The 22,583-nt window shown below is 36.6% G+C and overlaps 1 protein-coding gene across 1 annotated transcript; it reads right to left on the bottom strand.

Moving 5' to 3' along the window:
• Window positions 1–907: 907 nt before the first annotated feature.
• Window positions 908–21,549, bottom strand: actr1b (actin related protein 1B). The gene is made up of 11 exons (XM_056466307.1): window positions 21,362–21,549; window positions 20,427–20,491; window positions 18,634–18,709; window positions 16,472–16,597; window positions 14,242–14,366; window positions 13,944–14,160; window positions 12,293–12,385; window positions 9,584–9,758; window positions 6,307–6,368; window positions 6,192–6,232; window positions 908–2,252 (listed from the first exon to the last, which is right to left on the bottom strand). Exons 1-11 carry the CDS (start codon window positions 21,407–21,409, stop codon window positions 2,150–2,152), a joined length of 1,131 nt encoding a protein of 376 aa, XP_056322282.1. The 5' UTR covers window positions 21,410–21,549; the 3' UTR covers window positions 908–2,149.
• Window positions 21,550–22,583: the final 1,034 nt, after the last annotated feature.

The raw sequence follows: 22,583 nt of genomic DNA, 5'->3' as shown, positions 1-22,583 counted from the left end.
AGTACTCGGTTAAACCCAATATTGCCTTCAGAACTACCTTAATCCTTCGTGGCATAGATTCAAAAAGGTACTGGAAATATTCCTCAGAGATTTTGCTCCATATTAACATGATAGCATCACGCAGTTGCTGCAGATTTGACGGCTGCACATCCATGATGCGACTCACCCGTTCCCCATAACAAAGCTGCTCTATTAGATTGTGATCCAGTGACTGCGGAGACCATTTGAGTACATTGAACTCATTGTCATGTATACATATAGTTTCTTCTTTAATTCACAGAATTTCTACAATGTTGTACACTATAAACTCGCATACGTTTTTTTGTCACATCCATAACGCATGTTTATTTTCCTCATTTAAAGTACAAAACATGTTAACAGATCAATATTATTCTGATCCCATAGTTGTTCTGGAAAATATGAACAGATGTTTCAATATAATGTTAAAACATACTTTCTATGTGAATTTTTGTTTTGAGTTTTTACTGCAAAAGTCACATCCATAACGCTGGAATTACTAATATATATATATATATATATATATATATATATATATATATATATATATATATATATATATATATATATATATATATATATATTTATACACATACATTCATACATACATATACATATATATATATATATATATATATATATATATATATATATATATAATTCTATATTTAGATAAATATGAGCTATGCCTTTTATAAAACAGTAATTATTCATGTACAAATGCACATCCTGTAACCAAAATGAATTTTGAATGCATTACATTTTCTAAGGATGAGGTTTTGCTGTACTAAAACGTCACAAACCACATGACGAAAATCAGCAGTCTTGAAAACCACCGTTATCAACATCAGCAACAGCACACACAGACGCAGAAAACACAGACGCTCGCTTCAGACAGCATTAATTTATTTATCATACTGAATTTACAAAATTAAAAGAAAAAGCAACAATTGAAGAAACCGGTTTGTACATTTTAGTCCTTATTTTTTTCGTTTTTCTTATTTTTTTTTAACAGTTTTGAATAGCAATCCACTGTACACAAGGCTTATGATGATATTTCTATATCTCTTAAAAAGAAAAACGACCAAGATGCTCTACATCCCAAAGACGGATCTTAGAGGCGGATCTTAGTCAGGACAAACTGGACTTCAACGCAACCCTGCTACCCATCATCCCAAAAAACACTACTGAAATACTAGTGCCAGAAGAGCTCGTAAATCCATTCAGCCTTCAAAAACCATGAGATTTACACAGAAATGACACAATCTCGGTCGCCTTTGTTGATTTCATGCATTAATCTGGAGTTTCGGGAGGAGAATCAGAATTTACATCGTGCCACAATGATGGTAGAACTCACTGGACGACTTCATTAAAGCTCTTCTTCTCAAAACTACATGAGAATCATGGGAAATGTAGTCAAGTTGAAAGGGGCTAATGCTTGCATCAAGTCAATTACATAATTCAACAACAAACAAAAGACGGTAAACAACTTGATGTGTTTCCACCCACTCCTTTTAACAAACAAAATGTGCTTTAGATCAATAATAATAACACTTTTTATTGAAGCAGCGATGAATCTAGCCTACCGTGTGCTTCAGTTTACATCATTTAGCTCCCAATGAAGGGAAATGACAGCAAGCACAGTAGTGTCTATTAAAGCCAACTGTTGTAATAGCGAGCGATGCATCGAATGAATAAAAATACAACGTTGACGTCTAAATAAAACGATAAACCTTCGTTTTCTGGAATGAAATTCTTACAACCGAGTGAAACATTCACCTTCATGTTTTGCATTAGATATGACGGTATCATACAGGGTATAATAGTGTAATAAATACATATATGTAAGCGCTGAATTGAAGCATTGGCTTTTTAAAATGAAACAGTATTGACTGATGCCCTGAAATCGGTGGCTGATGGGTGCAAGGGATGTCCGGTTGCGTCCCGTTTATTTATTTTTTTTTCGCCGGTGTCCTGGACAGGGGACGCGGAGGGCAAGCCTTCACTGCGGATGGAGGTTTTTAGGGATTTGGTGGAGAAAAAGGGTGAAAACAGAGGGAGAGGTCAAGCGAGAGAAGGGGGATGTGAAACCGCAGAGATGAGAGGGAGGCTGCTGGACTTTTGAGCCCTGTTAAAATGTCTTCCGGTGGATGGCGCGCGCGCGATCTTCCTCGTATTCCTTCTTGGAGACCCACATTTTCTTAAAGGTGTCGAGTGAAGCTAGGATGGATCCCCTGTTTGAAAGGGAAAGCATGAAATTAACCAGAAGTTAAAAAACAATAGCATTCAAAAGTCTGTTTGATCCAAAATGAAGTTAAAAACACAGTATGTAAGACCTTAATAATCATGACATGACACTTAATGTTGAATATTAATGAGATTTTACTCGAGCTTATTAGGGTTGGGCGATGTTGACCAGTTTGGCATCGTAGAATGTCTAATTTGAAACAATGAACGATGGCATCGTCGCCGTAGGCTGCGGTGAATTAATTATGAATAATTAATCGATTCATAACGAATTAATAATTTGTGGCCTATTGTTTCAACTACCTGACCCACATGGTCTTTGTTTTACCCATAACCAAATCATAAATAAATGAAGATAAGTCTGCGCCAATAGCCTAGTGGTTAGCGCGTCGACACATGACACCGAGGTGCTCACGGCGACCTGAGTTCGATTCCCAGCTCGATGTTCTTTGCCGGCCTTTCCCCTATCTCTGCTCCCCATTATTTCCTGTCTGTAAATCTCCACTGTCCTATCAAAATAAAGGTGAAAACCCCTAAAAAATATATTATATTAAAAACAAATAAATAGATAAATAAAGATAAGCTGTCAATCACCTTTTCCGTGGGACTCTGGCATGAATAGGCAGAGTGATCTGTGTCGTTATACAGGCGTCGACAAACTTGGTTGGTAAAAAAGGTGCACAACCAACAGTATCTGAGGTTTTCGCTAAAATTACTAAGTACAAGTGTGAATGCGAAAGATTGAAGCAGTGTACTGACGCTGGGACACGTTACCTGATAGATTAAAAAGACTGAAGAATCCTTAGATAGAGACAAGATGAATTAAATATCACGTTTAACAACTATAGAGAGACGCCATCCAGCAGTACATCCTTGATAAACTGTCCGACGTGCACTGCTTTCTGGGGTTTTGATCTCAAAGCACCCGCTGACTGCCTGGAGCTCAGATGTCTGCATATGCTGCAGCGCATCCCTGTGTGTGTGCGTGGTCACGTGATGTGGGAGTATAGTGTGGAGGGAGACCTTTCAGAAATGCTAGGTAAAACACAGTGTGGATGTGGATCGTTTTAGCTCCAAAATGCCATTTTAAATCTAAGACGTATTAGTGTAAACGGGGCCTGAGTGTGTATTTTTTTACGACCGGGGATTGCGATGTTTATCGGCCATCGGCGATGGATGATGGCATCATCTATCGGCCCAAACCTAATGCTTATTACTACTGTCATTAAGTGTCATTCACCCAATTATGTGCAAAGGTTTGAGATGTCTTTATAACAACTTGACATTTTCGAGGTAATATAACTTGTTATAAATCGTCATAAACATATTAGGCCCCGTTTACACTATCAGATCTTGATGCCCAATTCCGATTGGTTGCCTATATCTGATTTGTTTGCCTGTCCGTTTACACGTTCTTTTAATTGTGACCCATATCTGATTAATGTATTTACACTTGCCATACAATTTACGACGTCGCACACGCGTAAAGTCGGGTTTTAGCATCTGTGCCACATTTGCCATGATGGAAAAAAATTGTCTTGCTTTTAGTTCTGCGAAATATGCAAAGTTCACCCCAACTACAAAATGATTTTGAGGCGAAGGAGAAGGGAAAGGGCTGTCATCGCAGCTTGTGCCTATGGTTTATATATGGTGTCCTCCACCATTTAGAGGAACTTGTGGGTACGAGAGAGCTCTCAGGTCTGGTGGGAGCAAATTGTGGCGACTGACTACTTTCTTCCACCATGTTTCCGCTGTTGTTGTTGTTTACCACATTGGCGTCTCCACACATGCTCTTCCTTCTACGTCTTTAAACCGCGGAGAAGTACCACAATATCGCGAGTTTAGTGACATACATATGGAATGCTTCAATAAATCCAATCTGCCTGTTTACATGATAGTTGCAATGTAACATCTCAGATTTATGTCCACATATGAGGGAGGCCTGAAACAGATCTATAAGGCTGCATTTACACTGCAGATCTTGATGTTCAATTCCGATTTTGTGATTGTATCCGATTTGTTTGCTAACCTGCTTACATCATCTTTTAAAAGTGACTCGTATCCGATCGTCTGCATTTACACAGCACACGGCAAAGGCGCAATGACCAGGAAAAAAAAAAAAAAAAAAGAGCGGGCGCTGACTAACAGCTGATAATTAAAGTGCTCTCTTCTCTATTCCTGTATGTAATCTGTACGCAGCTTTTGACAAGCTCTTTTACTATAGTTTATGCCAGAAAGGTTCTCATTAGGCCATCTTCTTTTGATATATAGGCTTTTTTAAACGTTGAGGCATCTTAATGTCATGTCCATGGCGTGATTTATGTACGTGATGTATGCACTAGTTTCATATTAGTTTATATTGGTTACGTGGCGGACATTGCGCTCTCTCGCTCTCGTTAACATGCTTGAATACCTGTGCTATATGACAATATGAAAGCTGTTTAAGTCCTTGTGTATGAGATTTAAGGTTTGCGACTCTGCTGAAGTCTGTTCTAAAATGAAAGTGTCAGACTTAACGTCATTCGCTACAGTTTTTAATTATGCGCGACTCGCATTGACAGGTGAAAATCCGATCTACCTGCTTACACAGCAGACACAAGGGCACAGATCTGATTCATATCGCATACATTTCAACATATGAACAAGGCCTGAATCTGATTAGAGTAAATCGGAATCCATGTGATTTGTTCCTGCTTACACGTACATGGGCCATATCTGATCTGTGCCACATGGGAGAATAAAAAATTAAATAAATAAATCGGAATTGGGTTACTTGAACAGCGCAGTGTAAATGTGGCCTAAATAACCAAATGTATGTGTTTTTTTTTCGTGTTTACACCGTCATAGAACAGATCCGATCTGTCACATATGAGCCAAAAAAAAAAAAAACATTCAGAATTAGGTCACATTTAACTGGCAGTGTAAACGGGGCCTTAGTCATCAGGCCATTATAAGTCAACTGTGTCATGAAAATTTGTCTTCTCTCTTTTTTTCAGAGGAACAAATTGAATTGCCATTACTCTGTCAGATTATTTTATAAAAGCACTTAATGACATTTTAATGACGTATTAAATTTGTACCACTGTAGTTGAGATGTTAAAAAATTCATGACACAATTATAATACCACAATTCAATTACAAACCCCACCTTAATATAGTCATGTGGTATTGTTATTATTTTATACAAGTTTAATTGACAACTTTGGGAAATATGAAGCCACATAATCCTTCTAACATTTATTTAACAATGATAAAAACAACACAATTACTGACTTTCAGTGCAGTCTTTACGCTCGCTTACCTTGATGAATTTAACACATCCTAGATGAAGGATTGAATCTTTAACAAAAATACAGCTAAACAGTAATATTGTGAAATATTATTGAAATTTAAAAGAACAGTTTGGTGCTTAAATGACTATTAAAATGTAATTTATTCATGTGGTTCAAAGATGAATTTCAGAGGATGGTCCTGTTTACACCTGATATTAAGCATTTTGGTTAATCAGATCAATAGTAGACTAGGGAAACACTCTGCCATGTACACACAGGCTGTATCTGAAATGTAATACTTCCCTAATCTATTGCAGAAAACATCGTCACAAAAGTATTATGAATTCATATTACCTGTTTTACCTACTACTACTGGCAGGATTTAAGCGCTAATTCACCACACTGTGCTGAAATATAACTAATTTCAACATCTTTACCATTTATGATAACCATTACCAATGTTAAAAACAGTTGGGCTGCTTAATATTTCTGTATAATTCAATATTATTTTTTAATAGTTTATGCTTTGCCAAATTGAAGACATCTTTGCTAAATAGACCTAATATCTTTAAATAAATTAATAAAAAGTAAACTGACAGACTGACTCCAGACTTAACGGTAACTGCTTGACGAATGAGTATACTTTGTTCTTACCCTATCCATGTGGAGTAAAGTCTCTCCTGTGGTGCAGATATCTGAAACAAGAAGTCAATATTTAGCAACACATGGTTCCCACACATCGCTAACACTTCTCAGACGTGGCAGTCACCTTAATTTTAACATCTTTGGGGGCGAGTTTCTTCACTTCGCTTAACAACCGGTCTCCAAAACCTGTGAGGAACAAAAACACAACTTCACTGAGGGCTGTGCAATATGATGATAAAAAGTCTGTTGTTTCTCATTATGCTCCATAGTTTATTTGTTGTGAACAGATTTTGTTTTAGAAACCACCTCAGTTACTAATATTACTGATAATTACCAATATTACTAATATAATAAGTTACTAACACGCCATCTGCACTTTTGGAAGAACAGATAAATGACTTCCAGTGGCTTTGAGTCTGCTTTGAAAATGGCTAAATCCATTCAATGTTAGGCCTGTGGGATGGAGTTTGCAGGTAACATCCTTAAAGGTGCAGTAGGTGATTGTCTTCAGGAACATTTTTTGTTGTAGTCGAAAGTCTCTTTACATTCCAATAGTAATGATTAAAGTTAATGATCTAAATATATTTATATGTATTTTTATATTCTGGGTGAGGCATAAAGCTAAAAATATGTTCATTCAATTAAATCTTGTCGGGCCGATAATTCCCTTAATTCTGATAAGTAGCCCAAACTGTCTGTCAGCAAATGCAGATTTGACCAATGGTGCATCTCTATTCACGCATATCCGCCATTAGCACGTGCAAGCCTGCATGCGTGCTGCACGTTTACGTGCACATGAGACAATCACAATTGCGATAAAATCAAATGCTGAATCGAAAGTTTTTCAAATCCTGAATTAGTATTTGGGATACTCTTGCACGCTGGAGGAAGGACGACACCATGGCTGAAGTATTTCTGTTAGACAGGTAATGTTCTGTTTTAAAGGGCACCTATGGTAAAAAAAAAAATCTACTTTTCAAGCTGTTTGGACAGACATATGTGCATGTATGGTGTATAGACTGTCATATTGGGGTGATATAAACACACCCAGTGCTTTTTTTTTCAATTGAACAACATAAAAAACGGTGGACCAATTGGAGCGGTTTTCAGACCGACCACAACTTTACGTAGGAGTGTGATCCCCCCGCCCACCAATATTGATTGACAGGCGCGTCATCATATCCTCAGTTTGTTCACGTCACGTTGATTCACGTCCGCCATTTCCAGCGCGGGTCGAAGCGATATCACTAAAGGAACACGCTAGCTCTATTTTTAGATGCAAGGCTCATTGGGCTCAACACAAGATCAATATTCTCCACATTATCGCTCTTATCGGAATTATTGGTTGTATCTTTAGGTAGGTTTGCAAACATGTGTACTTCTCATTGAGTCTACCTTATACTTCAGCCGTTTGCATTTCTCGCGATCACAGAAGCTCCCTGTGATCTTAACTAGGCGCTGCTGTAGCTGACGCAGCGCCATGCGTTTTAGAATTCTAAACATAGGTTTCTATCAGGGTACACACAACGCCGCGACGATTCGGGACACTTCATGTTTCTGCCGCACCACAGAGAGTGTCTGGTGTGCCGCGTTGCGGCTTCGAGCGGTCGTTCCAGTGCCTCAGTCAAAGTTAATTCAGTGTGCGTGGTTATTAGTTTCTGTGTACAACTCAGTACTTGAAACTAGCACACAGTTGGCTGTAAAACTGTACAAAGACACAAATGATTTTGTACTCTCTGCTTAGTCTGTGTCCGAGTCGTACATGTACAGCTGAATGCTGATCCTTTTACTCCTGCTCCTTCTCTCAGTCTGCCTGTCAGACTCTGTTGCAAACACAGAGCGGGTGAGCTCATGGCTCCGCCCCCTTGTTACGTTGGGAGGGAAGCCGAAACTAATTTACATGTGAAGCAACACACCCCAATATCAGCGAACTGTGGACACGCCCCCAACATGACACTTTTTAACACATTATAATAAAAAATCTGAATTGTGTTTTAAACTGAACCTAAACTGGCACACTCAGAAGAACCAGAATATTAATATTACATCATAAAAAAGAGGTAAACTAGGTGCCCTTTAAAACGATTTTAGTCCCCCAAAGCTGATGTAGATTGTGTTGTTTAATGAATGGGTTATAGGACAGAAGTGTTGTTCAGCCACTGAAATCATCCGAAAAGATTGTTTCATAAGGTACCTTTAACAGCATCGATAATGTAGATTTTATATAGTTTAACAACAAAACATCAGAAAATAGTGCTATTCCACCTAGCCTGCTTTACTGAGCTGAAGTTGCTTTTATATTCACATTTGTTCAATTTTGAACAATGACAGCCTCACAATACTGTTTACCATGCTACTCTGAATATTCGTTCAGAAATAGCATGTAAAGGCTGATTTATACTTCTGCATCAAGCGCATGCTACAGCACAGCATACACGTGGACGCAGAGACCTCACCATGGCCGTCGCTGACGCACACCTCTGAAAAAATTTAACTATACGTCGCAATGACACAGTGCAAGCTCTGTGATTGGTCGGCTTGATAGCGCTGATGAGTGTGGGCGGGCCGAGAGCCGTGCGAGCCCGATGGAGCGATTGTTTACAAGTGTGGAGTCCCATGAAAGAGCTCCGGATGTAACGTTTTGTTTTGTGTTTACCTCATGGTTAAGATTGTTGCACGTCCACCGATTCCTGCCTCAAAATGAGCGAGTTGGAACCACTTGTACATTAAGGTAGCATTCAGAAAAAACAAAACATCAGCAAAGAAACTCGACACAGAGAGACACAAGTATAAACCAGGCTTAAGTGTGGCTTAGTAATAAGTGTAATTCCTGCACGCTGCCAAACCGAACACAGTTCCTCCCCTGCCGTCCAAAGATAATACGCCAACCGGTTAGCATTTTGGCAGATCACCTACAGCACCTTTAACCACATCTACACATTTTAAGTGCAAAGGTTCTATTTAATCCTTTATTCAATCATCAAGATGCTGTCAGCTGTGCAGTGGCAGCTATTTGTAAAATTTAACACTGCGTACATCATCGCAAAAGGGATTGCATTCACAAAGATTAAACTAATATTGCAGCTCATGAGAAGACCAGTATTGTGATTAACATGACGTATGGAAATAAGTTATATGCCAATATCGTCTGTGCAATATCAGACAGCACCCATGAGAACACAGCAGAGTTACACTACCATCAGCTCAGTGCATCCCCTGATGGGCTGGTAGGCGCATGCAGATTGTTGTTTTGATTAGTGTTGATTTCAAATGCAATAAATTTGTCAATATAAAATTTGCAGTATGAGTGCACCTAAAGTTTGGCTGGTGCTCCTACATTTTTTGAAGTTTGGAGCACCAGTGGTTGATTTCGAGCCCTGGCAGTGTTTTTTTTACTCTACCTTTGAGGAGCGTCGAGCCTCCGGACAGCACTATGTTTGAGAAGAGCGTGCGTCGCAGATCCATGTCGGACTTCTGAATGGCGAAGGCCAGCACCTCATGAATGCCCTCGCTCTCATCTCCAATCAGATCTGGCCTGAAGAGCAGCTCCGGAGCCCTAAACCGTGCCGGGCCGATCTGTAGGAGACAGACAGCTTTGAGTAACACCATCACTTCTCTTTAATGCTAGTCTAAGTTGTGAATGTGCAATGTAACACACTCAAGGAGGATATGAAATTAAAAATAAAAACATTGAATTATTACCAAACTTTAACAATTATATATTATATTACAGCAGAGCCAGACAGACAAACATCTGTGGATATTATTTGCTCTTGCTTTGCAAAAATTTGTACAATATCTGCAGATTTTTGTGGAATCATTTAGAGAGTATAGTAACTAAAAACATGAAGTAAAAATAATAACTTATATTTAAAACTTACAAAGCAAATCCAGTTAGATCCACTTGTTTGGTAAACAAAGCAAGTCTCTCATATAATATATTTATGAAAATACGACTTTATAAACTGTATTTTAAATCTTTTAAACAAATAATCTTTTAAACATTTGCATATCAGCTAATAATATTACTGAAATTAATATAAAAACTGAATAAATATATATTTACAAACAATTACATAAGTAAATAAACAGATTCAGATATAGGCTAAAAAACAGCAAGCACCAATTGACCCTTCGCTAAGCCACATCCGAAAACCGGCACACACCAATCGTGACTTAGCAACCGTAGCTACGCGCTGGAGGTCTGTCAAGCTTTCGAGCGAGGGAAACAAGCCAAAGCATTGAGCATATGGATTGTGCAAATCTGATACCCGGTATCCTAAAAGTTTAGACGGGGTGGTGAAATTTTTTCCACCTTTCCAAAACCTAAAACTCAAGAGGAGAAATGCCAGCGTGGATCAAGCTGTGTGAGGGGCCGTAAAAGAGCGAAGTTAAGTTGGTTTTGTTTTCGATCTTCCTGACACATTCAGTGATGGATGGCAATAACTCACACACCTCTTACCCTAAACAGATCTAAACTGTGTTTCCTACAAAAATACATAGCAGGTTCTGTTTCACAGCTGTCTTTTTCTTTTCCCCTCGCTTGATATTATGAGCACTGCTCCGTTTAAGTCTTCGCCATAGTAGTCATACTAATAGCAGTCATATTTCCATCTGTTTCAAGCTCAACAGAACAAAACCGAGATGTGATCACAATCTGAGCACTTGCGATCAATATACTTCACCCGCAGCATTTTTTCAGTCATTTATAAGCCTCGTGGCTATGTCAGAGCTACAATTCACTGATGTTTTCGTTGGTCTTTTGGAGATTTAGTCATTGGGTATGACGTTGAACTGAGTTAGTGTCTGCTTTTATATTTGTCTGATTAATATTTGCTGGTAGGGGAAATCTATTTGTTGACTTCTGCTATTTATACTATGATTTGCATTTCAATTTATTTATTTATTCCACTGAACTTCAAATTAGAATAGAAACTGGATAAAAAGCACACAAACACTGACAGTTATAGGTGCTGTAGATTGTTATGGGTCAATGATGCTAACATTCGGCACAAATCCATCAGTTTCCCCTTTCTGCCTGCTCTTTCTGTGAATGAATTATGTAGAAACTGTCCATGCGTGTTTCCTCGTTGGTTAGTAACGCTATATTTCATTGCACAACAATTAATCTATCAGGCTTTTTGGCTAAAAAAGAGAAATCACGGTTTAATTAGTTATTATTAGATTACTTTTAAATTTTATCTTTACTGCTGTGCATCAACTGAGCTGTTGAATGGTCAGCTTATGAGGCGGCTAGGTTAACCTAGCTTCAATTTTGATTGAATTATTTTCTAATCGGTTGCGTATTATATCGTCAACATACCCCTGTAATGTATACTGCAGTCGTTTTTTGTCTGACTTTCTCAGATATCTCGCCTGCTCGCCAAAAATAACTAATTACATACCTGGGAATGTCTGAAACGGGGGCATACACATTGTAATACACATTGTAAGCTTGACAGGCGTAGCAACAGTAATTAAGGAGGGCGGGGCTTAGCAAAGGATCAATTATGAGAACCTCCCATCATCTAAAACAATATCTATAAATAAATATATAATATTAAATAATAATAATAATTATATATATATATATATATATATATATATATATATATATATATATATATATATATATATATATATATATATATATATATATATAATTCTTTAATATTATATATTTATTTATAAATATTTCATTATATATATATATTATTAAATATATAATTATTTATAGATATTTTTTTAGATGATGAGAGGTATATAAAGACATATCTCTTGTGAGGAAGTCACATTGTGAGATAGTGACACAGTTGCCTTTATTTTTTATTCCACAGAGGAACATCATTAACATGTTTAGTTCTTCTTACTCAACAATAAAAAAAATTACAAAAAATAACAGATTTAAAAACCGAAAAAATATAATCAAATACAAAAAAATAATAATTATAGAGAAATTTATTATGGAGAATCATTTATATTAAACATCAAGTTAAAACAAACTCTTTTAACTGCTTAATTTAATGTTGCCTGCCAAAGCAAGTTTAAGATGACAAAAAAAAATACTATTCATATTTCTGGAAATATAATACAGATAAATTCATTCTTACATCTAGAGTGCTTCCGTCAGGGAGGGTATACTGTGCTTTTTCGGTTTCTAGAGTTTCATCCTTCTGGGGGTTGAGGGAGAGGTAGCAGGCTCTCTGAAATACAACAACACCATTAAATCATCAACATACAACATCTACAGTGTGGGTGAAAAACTGTTCACCAAAAATTGAAAAGGATCCATCATGTACTCAACCTTTACTTGTTTCAAAGCTTTGAGTTTTCTTTCTTCTGTTGAACACAAAACAGGGTACTTTGAAAAAAAATGCTGAAAACCTGTAACCATTGATTTATTAATTGTTTTTTTTCTTCTACTATGTAAGTCAATGGTTTTCAGCATTCTTCAAAACATCTTCTTTAGTGTTCAACAGAAGAAAAACTAAGTAAATTATTGGGCGAACTATCCCTTTGACTATTTACTAAGTTAATTTTTAACTATTACCAATTAACAAAGTTCCAATGAACTAAATGTCACAATGAAAACAGTCCCTAAATACATGATAGCATATCACATTTCATATTTTCTGTGTTGATAGTACAAGCATCAGCCATTTTTTAAAGATATTTATTGTCTAGCTACTTTTCACCAACCCTGTAGATTATAATTGCCATTCAGAAAGAACGGATTATTTCGTAATTGGATTCACTGATCTGTATATTTTGTATTATGTTTCGTTTCTTATCTGGTGATACTGATGTTTTTTTTTTCTTCATTTATGTTTGTTTTTTGTCGTCTCTTTGTTATTATTATGTGACTGTGATATACATTCTAGGACATCTCAAGGGATGAATCCTAATAAAATCAATTCAGATATGACTGTAAAACAAAGGCTGTATTTACACTGCACGGTTCAAGTGACCCATTTCCAATTTTTTTGTCCCATGTGGCACAGATGGGATATGATCCATGTACATGCAAAAAAACAACATCACATGGATTCTGATTTACCCAGATCATATTCAAGTGTCGTTTATATGTGGAAATTTATCCGATATGAATCGGATCCGTGCCCTCCAGAGTAAGCAGGTAAATCAGACTTAAATCAGACCTGTCAATGCGAGTCGCGCATCATTAAAAACCATAGTGAATGACGTCAACTCTGATGCTTTCATTTCAGAACAGACTTCAGTCCCAAACCTTAAATCTCATATACTAGGACAACATTTTTTTATATTGTCATGTATTTAAGTATTTAAGCTTTATTATTTTTCATTTAATAGATTAAATCATGTAACAAGACCTAAATCACGCCATGGACATGACATTAAAATACCTACTGGTTTAAATAAGCCTAGATTAAAAGAAGTGAGAACGTTTCTGTCATAAACTATAGTAAAATAACTTGTCAAAAATACAATTTTAAAAACAAAACCCAGTGAGCAGATTAAATACAGGAAAAGAGCACTCTTATTATCAGCTGTCAGCACCCTCTCTTTATTTTTTTGCATGCCATTGCATCTTTGCTGTTTGCAGTGAAAATGTAGACATTGGATACGAGTCAATTTAAAAATATGATGCAAGCCGGTCATCAAAAAAATAAATAAATAAATAAAATTCAGATACAGTCACAAAACCCGAAATGACCATCAAGATCTGCAGTGCAAATGCAGCCAAAAACGCTTATTAATCCAGATATTACAGAAGTCTCATACCTCCTTGATGGTGCGCACCACCTCAAACTCTGCAGAGGTGTGGAAATCATAGCCTTCCTTGCGCAAGAGGAGACGGAGGTACCGGGAGACGTCCCGTCCAGCGATGTCCACACGCATGATGGAGTGAGGAATGGCGAATCCCTCGTATATGGGCACGGCGTGGGTCACACCGTCACCAGCGTCCAGCACTACACCTGTGGTTCGGCCTGTGGCGTATCTGGCAGATGGACGATAGGGTCGTATGAGAATGGAAACGAGGGGTGACAAGCAGTAGAAGGAGATTTAAAGAGAAACTCACAAACTGAGAACCGCCTGCATGGAGATGAAGAGCGCAGGCACATTGAAGGTCTCGAAGAAAACCTCTGCTGCTCGCTCGCGGTTTTTACTGGGGTTCAGCGGGGCTTCGGTCAACAGTACAGGATGCTGAAACATCACACAAAACATGTTTATACCTTGGTATTAACTGTGTTTACCCTATTTTTTTTTTGTAAAACATTTTTTTAAATGTTAAATTGAACAAGAGCCACAAAAAATATATAAAAAATAATAAGTTAATTAATCATTGCATTGTTTTTGATGCAGGGATTTATAATTGTACTGTTTGATTCAGAGAGGAAGAAATGTGAGCTAATGTTGTTATCTGCTGATAGATTGCATTCTATGTTAGGGCTGCACAATATATCGTTTCAGCATCGATATTGCAATGTGATCATTCGCAATATCGCAGGATATATGCAATGTTGAGCTTATATTATAATTGATCATTTGAATGCGTTTTTGTTGCCTGGTATTGTATAATGATTTTAAAAGCATTCAGGTATCAGAAATTGTACCATTTGTGACTTTAACTACGGTTAATTTTATCATTCAGTTACTGTACTTGAATACTGTTAGACTCGGGAAACGATAAAACACTTTATTTCAATTGCATCTTTTTCTTGACTGTATTTATAGATTGTTATGCATGAAAATGCTCACAACACATGCAAATAAAGAAATGCACTGCAAGTAGCACAGACCACAACGAAAATGTGTCGGGGGACCCTAAAAACTTTAGATCGTTTATTAGATTTTTTAGATTTCATCCCAATTGATCTAACATAATAAATTCTTTCCAAATTGAGATATTAAGTCATCTGTTGAAACTGTATTCTTATCGCAATTTATATCACAAAATAAAAAGATATCGCAATGTTAAATTTTTCCAATATCGTGCAGCCATAGTCTATATATACTTTATATTTGATACTTTAACTCTCTGACTGATATTCATCAATAAAACTTGATATTGAGTTAAACTGTGTATGTCACGGTCTCAAATTTAAAGTAAAATACTAGTAATAATATAATATTAAAGATAAGAACATATAATCTGGTAATAACCAGTATTAACTCCACTGGAATTAAAACAAATTCCTTAAAATTAATATTCAAAGAAAAATAAAAAACGTTTCATGAAGCAACTGTGTGTTAACACGCATGAATGTTCATATTCATCAAAATAATTCAGACATAAGTGTTTGAAAAATGTTCTGTCACTAATAAAACTATATAAACATATATTTAAGTATTATTTGACACCTAGAGGTGCTCGATGCTGGCATAAAATGAACCAAAGACAACATTTATAAGCTTAGTAATGTTCACTTATAATTACATTAAATATTTTTAAAAGATTTTATGTGGCGACGCAGTAGGTAGTGCTGTTGCCTCACAGCAAGTGTGAACGAGAGTGTATAGATGTTTCCCAGGGATGGGTTGCGGCTGGAAGGGCATCCGCTGCGTGAAATATGTGCTGGATAAGTTAACGGTTCATTCCGCTGTGGCGACCCCGGATAAATAAAGGGACCAAGCCGAAAAAGAAAATGAATGAATGAATGAAGATTTTATGCATTTGTTTCAAGTCAAATAAGAAAACAAATGCATTAAATTTAGGTACTAACATTTACTGAATCTGAAAATAAAAATAAATAAATATACAAATAAATGAAATATGTTTTGAACATCTGATAAAAATGTGATAGGAAGTCTTTATTTCTTTATAGCAGAATTTTTTATTCATGCTTGTTTTTGAACCCTTTAAACTACTTAAAAGTTACTTAAATTTGTTAATAAATATGGTGGCTTGGTTATTTAGTATGTTGTTTAAGTTTTGCTTTGGTACCGAGAACCGTGCATTTTCACTGTTATTGGTACCGAATACTGAAATTAGATACCAGCCACTATACTAAAAGAGAGAGCTAACGATCAATAATGTGGGTTGTACACAAATACGATTTCTAATAATAATAATACGCCATCAAGTTACTTTTAACATATCTCTGGCAGCACAATAGGAAAAGGAGTGACAGAGAGAAAAAATAAATTCCACTACTGTCATTTTAAATTTCCCATTGAACACCCAGTGCATCTACACTTCGTCTTGAACTCATCGACAACCTGCTTCGATTCTGAAATTTTGTCATAGAAAATACAGATTACTGGTTTTTGACTTCCACAGGCAAACTGAAGATGAAGCACAAGCTCACCTCCTCAGAGAAGGTCTGCAGCTGCTCCTTCGAGTACACGTACTGCCAGATGCGCTCCATGTCGTTCCAGTCTTTCACAATCCCATGTTCCATCGGGTACCGAACAGAGAGCAGACCCCTGTGCTCCTGCAGACACCACAGACATCAACACATTATGTGCTTATATTAATATGTTAAAATATAACAAAAACACTGGACTACAGTCGCACATGTGCTGAAAACTGTTTGACCAGGCTGTGGATTAAAGTTAATAATATTGTAAATAATGTTCCATTTTTTACACAGAGCGATCGTTTGGCTTTACAAGACCTCAGTGTGCCACAGGTAATGATTTGGACTCAGCATTCACAGCCATTATTTTAATCACCAAGAACCAACGGATACAGCTCAAAATCTTCTTTACTGTTCTACTGAAAAAAGAAAGTATTGGATCTTGGATGACCAGTGGGTAGGTAAATTAACAGGAAATTTTCATTTTGTGGTGAACTATCTTAAAAGGCACCTATGGTAAAAAAAATCTACTTTTCAAGCTGTTTGGACAGACATATGTGCATGTATGGTGTATAGACCGTCATATTGGGGTGATATAAACACACCCAGTGCTTTTTTTTCAATTTAACAGCATAAAAAACGGTGGACCAATAGGAGCTGTTTTCAAATCGACCGCTACCTGACGTAGGAGAGCGGTCCCCCCCTGCCCACCAATATTGATTGACAGGCGCATCATCATATCCTCAGTTTGTTGATTCACGTCCGCCATTTTCAGCGCGAGTCGAAGCGATATCACTAAAGGAACACGCTAGCTCTATTTTTAGATGCAAGGCTCATTGGGCTCAACACAAGATCAATATTCTCCACATTATCGCTCTAATCGGAATTATTGGTTGTATCTTTAGGTAGGTTTGCAAACATGTGTACTTCTCATTGAGTCTACCTTATACTTCAGCCGTTTGCATTTCTCGCGATCCCAGAAGCTCCCCGTGATCTTAACTAGCATGCGTTTTAGAATTCTAAACATCGGTTTCTATCAGGGTACACTCAAGTCGATGGCTGGGTGCCGCGGACCACTGCAGAAACCCATGTTTAGAATTCAAAAATGCGTGGCGCGACGATTCGGGACACTTCATGCTTCTGGTGCGCCACAGAGAGTGTCTGGTGTGCCGTGTCGTGGCTTCGAGCGGCGCATCCGGTGCCTCAGTCAAAGTTAATTCAGTGTGCGTGGTTATTAGTTTCTGTGTACAAGCTCGGCACTTGAAACTAGCACACAGTTGGCTGTAAAACTGTCAAAGACACAAATGATTTTGTACTCTCTGCATGGTCTGTGTCAGAGTCGTACATGTACGACTGAATGGTGATCCTCTCTCTCCTTCTCCGTCTGCCTGTCAGACTCTGTTGCAAACGCAGAGCGGGTGAGCTCATGGCTCCGCCCCCTTGTTACGTTGGCAGGAAGCCGAAACTAATTTACATGTGAAGCAACACACCCCTAAATCAGTGAGCTGTGGACACGCCCCCAACATGACACTTTTTAACACATTATAATAAAACAATCTGAATTGTGTTTTAAACTGAACCTAAACTGGCACACTCAGAAGAAGCATAATATTAATATTACATCATAAAAAAGAGGTAAACTATGTGCCCTTTAAATCGAGCATTACACAAGACATGCAGGAAAAAACTTAGACTTATTTCATTCATTCATTCGTTTTCTTTCTGGCTAGGTCCCTTAATTAATCTGGGGTCGACACAGAGGAATGAACCGAAAACTTATCAAGCATATGTTTCATGCAGCAGATGCCCTTCCAGCTGCAACCCATCACTGGGAAACACCCATACACTCCTTCACACTCATACACTACTGACAATTTTAGCATACCCAATTCACCTATACCGCATGTCTTTGGACTGTGCGGGAAACCGGAGCACTTGGAAGAATCCCACACGAACGCAGGGAGAACATGCAAACTCCACACAGAAATGCCAACTGACCCTGCCAAGGCTCGAACCAGGGACCTTCTTTTAGACTTATTTGTTCCCCTCAATTTACTAGGGTGTGCGCATAATTTACAAATTCATTCCAATTATTAATTTTTTTTTTTGCATATCACGTCTGGTTATCCATATTTCTAATACAGAAATATAATCAAACTGAAACGGTTTACCTCTGCTTTAGGTCCAATAAACAGATCGCCCTCCAATGCACCAGCCATCACCCGAACATGCTTGGGTCGACCCACACTACAAATAAACCACTATAGTTATCATCAAAGCACACTTAAAACAACTGAGAAAAGATAGAGGACTTGCTATTACCAGTAACCACCAGTATCTATAGATACAGATACATATTATAGATACTACAAGCATCTATTAAAGCAGAATGGCCAATTACAGACACAGTGCTCAGCATAACAGAGTACAGCCCATTTTGAAATTAATATTTTTCTCCATTTCTTAGTGAATATAGGTATTTTGGTGCATTTAAACAAAACAGATTTATTAAACAGATATATTTATTAAAATAATATTATAGTCACCAAAGACATTTAGAAATTGAAAAGATAATTAAATAAAAATTCAAGCAAAATATTGCAAAAATTAAAATAAATTACAACCTACAAAACAAATATTCTACAAGAATTTTTCAATTTTCTTTGCTTCTCTTGACTTTTTCTCTTCTATAAATTTGTATTTAATATTTTTCTATAACATATAAATTTGGGTGTACAAGTTTTTGGCCCATTATTGTAAGTTATTTTGTTAGAAAAGCTCCAGATTTGGCTTCAGTACTGACTAATCTAATGTGTATGCACAAATATAATATTACATAGCTTCCTATTAAAAATATGAATTTAAAAGAGAGATTTGTGAGGGGTGTACTTATATATGCTGAGCACTATATAATGCAGATAACACAATAAACATGATATGGATGAACATTTTTTTTTAATTAATACCTTAATTTGATGATGAAGATACATTTCTGATTACTAATATTGAAAACATCTGTGCTGTGTCACATACTCATGAAAACTGTATATGCAACCCTGGACAACAAAAAACTTGTAATAAGTCTTATTCTTTTTAAAATTGGGGTCAGTTTCTTTTTTTAATGTTTTTTCTTTTAATTATTCTGTTCATCAAGGTGGCATTTATAAAATGTAAAAAAAAATTGTTAAATTGATAAATATTTATTCAAATTTTAAATAAATGCTTTCTTATTGTACGCAGTTTCAAATTAAAGTATTACTCCAGTCTTTATTTCTTTTATTACTACCATTAATAATAATATTTAATATCAGTGTGGTTTCTGAAGGACCGTGTGACTCTGAATAGTGTAATGAAGCTGAAAATTCATCTTTTAAATCACTGAAATAAACTATTAAATTAAATTATAAACTACTTTTGAACAGTTACTGCAATAACATTTCTCGATTTTATCATTTGTACTGTACTTTTGATGAAATAAATGCAGCCTTGGTGCGCAGAAGAAGCTTATTTTTGACCGGTAGTGTATATTTTGTTAGGTTAGAATATAATGTGGCTGAAATACAGCTGAAATCTGAGGGTTAGAAAAAATATATGAATATTAAGAAATTCCCCTTTAAGGTTGTATAAAGTGCTTAGAAATATATGTTAATAATTAAAATATTAAGTTTTGATACATTTACAGTAGAAAAAAGTTTTGCTAACAATATTAACTGAACATGATTTTTACTCAATATCCTAATGATTTTTGCCGTAAATTAACAATCAATCATTTAAACCCATGCATTGACTGTTGATTATTATTAGATTATTACATTAGATTGGTCTTTTGCTCCAGGATCAAATTTTTTATTAAGTATTTCCCCTTTAATGTCACATTTTAATGCATTCTAGCTGAATAAGTGCATGTTCGCAAACTTTTGAAAGCTGCTCTGATGCAGTTACATCAATAACACTTGTTACTTACTAATTTGGAAAACAGTATTTGGGGATTTGATCTCCAGCAAAGCCTGCCTTGATAACTCCCGACCCCTGGAAGACAAATTGAGATTAGAACAGCAGTCAGAAAAAAAAGAGCAAATGTCCAGCAATAATAGAGGGAGGAGGTTCAAAATAAACTCCAAGTGCACAAGCTCAAACAGTGAATGTGTTGTAAAATGAATCATCTGAACCCTCCTTGTTTGATCTGCAGTCATGAGACAGAGCTGGAGGGACAAACAAGAAAATCAAGCAGCTTCAGACTGCAAAAGAGCCAGACTGTGAGAAAACTGCCTTAACAAAAATCACTGATATTTACTAAGTTTTCCAGAAAGTTTCTCAATCTATCAAAGGTACAATAATTCATACATTCAATCTTGCCTTAATAGTGATTAAAGCATGAAGCTTCATAAGTCTCCATTTACTATTTCACCTTATGACTTGCATTAAAATACATTTTTCTATTAAATACATATAAATTATTTTATATTATGAAGTGTGTATGTAAATACAAGGCGGGGTCATAGCCAGCCATCTTGGCAAAAACATCTCCAGCTCAAAATACAGGCTAATATCTGACAGATACTCCTTGACAACCGTGCATCTTGCAGTATTTGATTAAAATGAACAATTTATTTAAAGTCTTGACATAATAATACAAAGCATCGCTGAAATGAATGGCAAATCCCGATGCAGCTAGCTAATGCTTCATGAAAACGCTTTTACAAAGATTCTCTGTCATGCCTTGCTAAAATGAAGTCACCTATCCTTGCATAACAGATTAGAAACTGTAATCTAATAAAACAAAATCCTAAAAATTTGCTAATTTAGCATCGGCCGGCTAGCGTAGGCTTCGGCACAATGGCATTAGCTTTAGCCCGTTAGCTCAGACTGGGTGTGGAGGGCTGCTGACATCATACTCACATTATCAATCACAACCGGCTGGTTGGCTATAATATCATACGACTCCATGTTCAACCGGCGCTTGGCTGCGTTTTTCGGTCTATTCGTTCGCAAGAAGCCCCGTTTATGATTTTCTGTTCATGTAAATAAAAATAACCGTCGCGGCTCGGCAGTAAAAACCCTGGCTGAGCGGTGATGCGTCAACCAAACCTCACCGCGGAGGGAGCCAATCAAACAGCGTAAATAGAAGATGACTGACAGCTCATTTAGCCAATAGTCACTTCGAATTTCACACAGATTGACAACTTCATAACGATTTATTTACACGTAATTCTTATATATAACATGAAAAGTAAAGTGTTGTTTTGAATTAATCGATGGGAAATAGCGCACGAATGTTTAGAACAGTGGATTGTTGGTATATTTAAATATATATTTTTAAAATAATAATTTTGTATATTGTATATTTGTATAATCTTTTAAACAACAGTTCTGTCTGGTTCTCGAATCTGATTGGCTGATAGCCATGCGATATTCTGCAATAACAGCACTCACAGCCTCCTCACCCTTGTGTATTACTCCGCCCACATAGAGTGACAGCAGTCAATAAACTCACTACAGGGTGACAAATATTGCGGCTGTTGGACAACATAATGTAGTTTTGAGGCTTTTTTGGTAAATAATGTAGTTGTTCAGATTGCAACTATGTAGTTTATTTTTGAGGATAGTGCCTATTTTAAATATTTATAATTTAGGAGATTCAGTGCATTGGCATCCATCAGCCTATCATACTGAGCAGAGCAAAGGGGGTTAACACTCCGCATAATAAGCCCTTAGAGGTGAATAACCCAGCGTAATTTCACACTACAGCTGATCAAATCATTATAAAACTGGTAATAGACATTCTAAGTCGATCTCTCTCTTTTGTATGTTGCAGTGCTGTATTTATACCATAAAACTGAAGTGTACTGAGTGTGAGATGGGACTCACATATCAGGAATGTGTGTATTTTGTGTTGGCCACTCTTTGTATAACCCTGAGTTACTTATTGGTTGTCCATCTGTTTATTTCTAATGAGCCTCGGTTGTTGCTACATCGGATATGGGTGCGGCTGGAGGTTAACGAGAATTATTTATATTATTTATTAAATTTCCCATTTGTTGTATTTTATTAACGTCTACCCCCTCCCCAACCGTCACAGTAATGTAAAAACAGTAGTTGCACTGAGTATTATTTATGCTAT

Source organism: Danio aesculapii, chromosome 10 (genome assembly GCF_903798145.1).
Source record: "Danio aesculapii chromosome 10, fDanAes4.1, whole genome shotgun sequence".
NCBI classification, from domain to species: Eukaryota; Metazoa; Chordata; class Actinopteri; order Cypriniformes; family Danionidae; genus Danio; species Danio aesculapii.
This window is presented reverse-complemented; position numbering and strand designations above follow the sequence as displayed.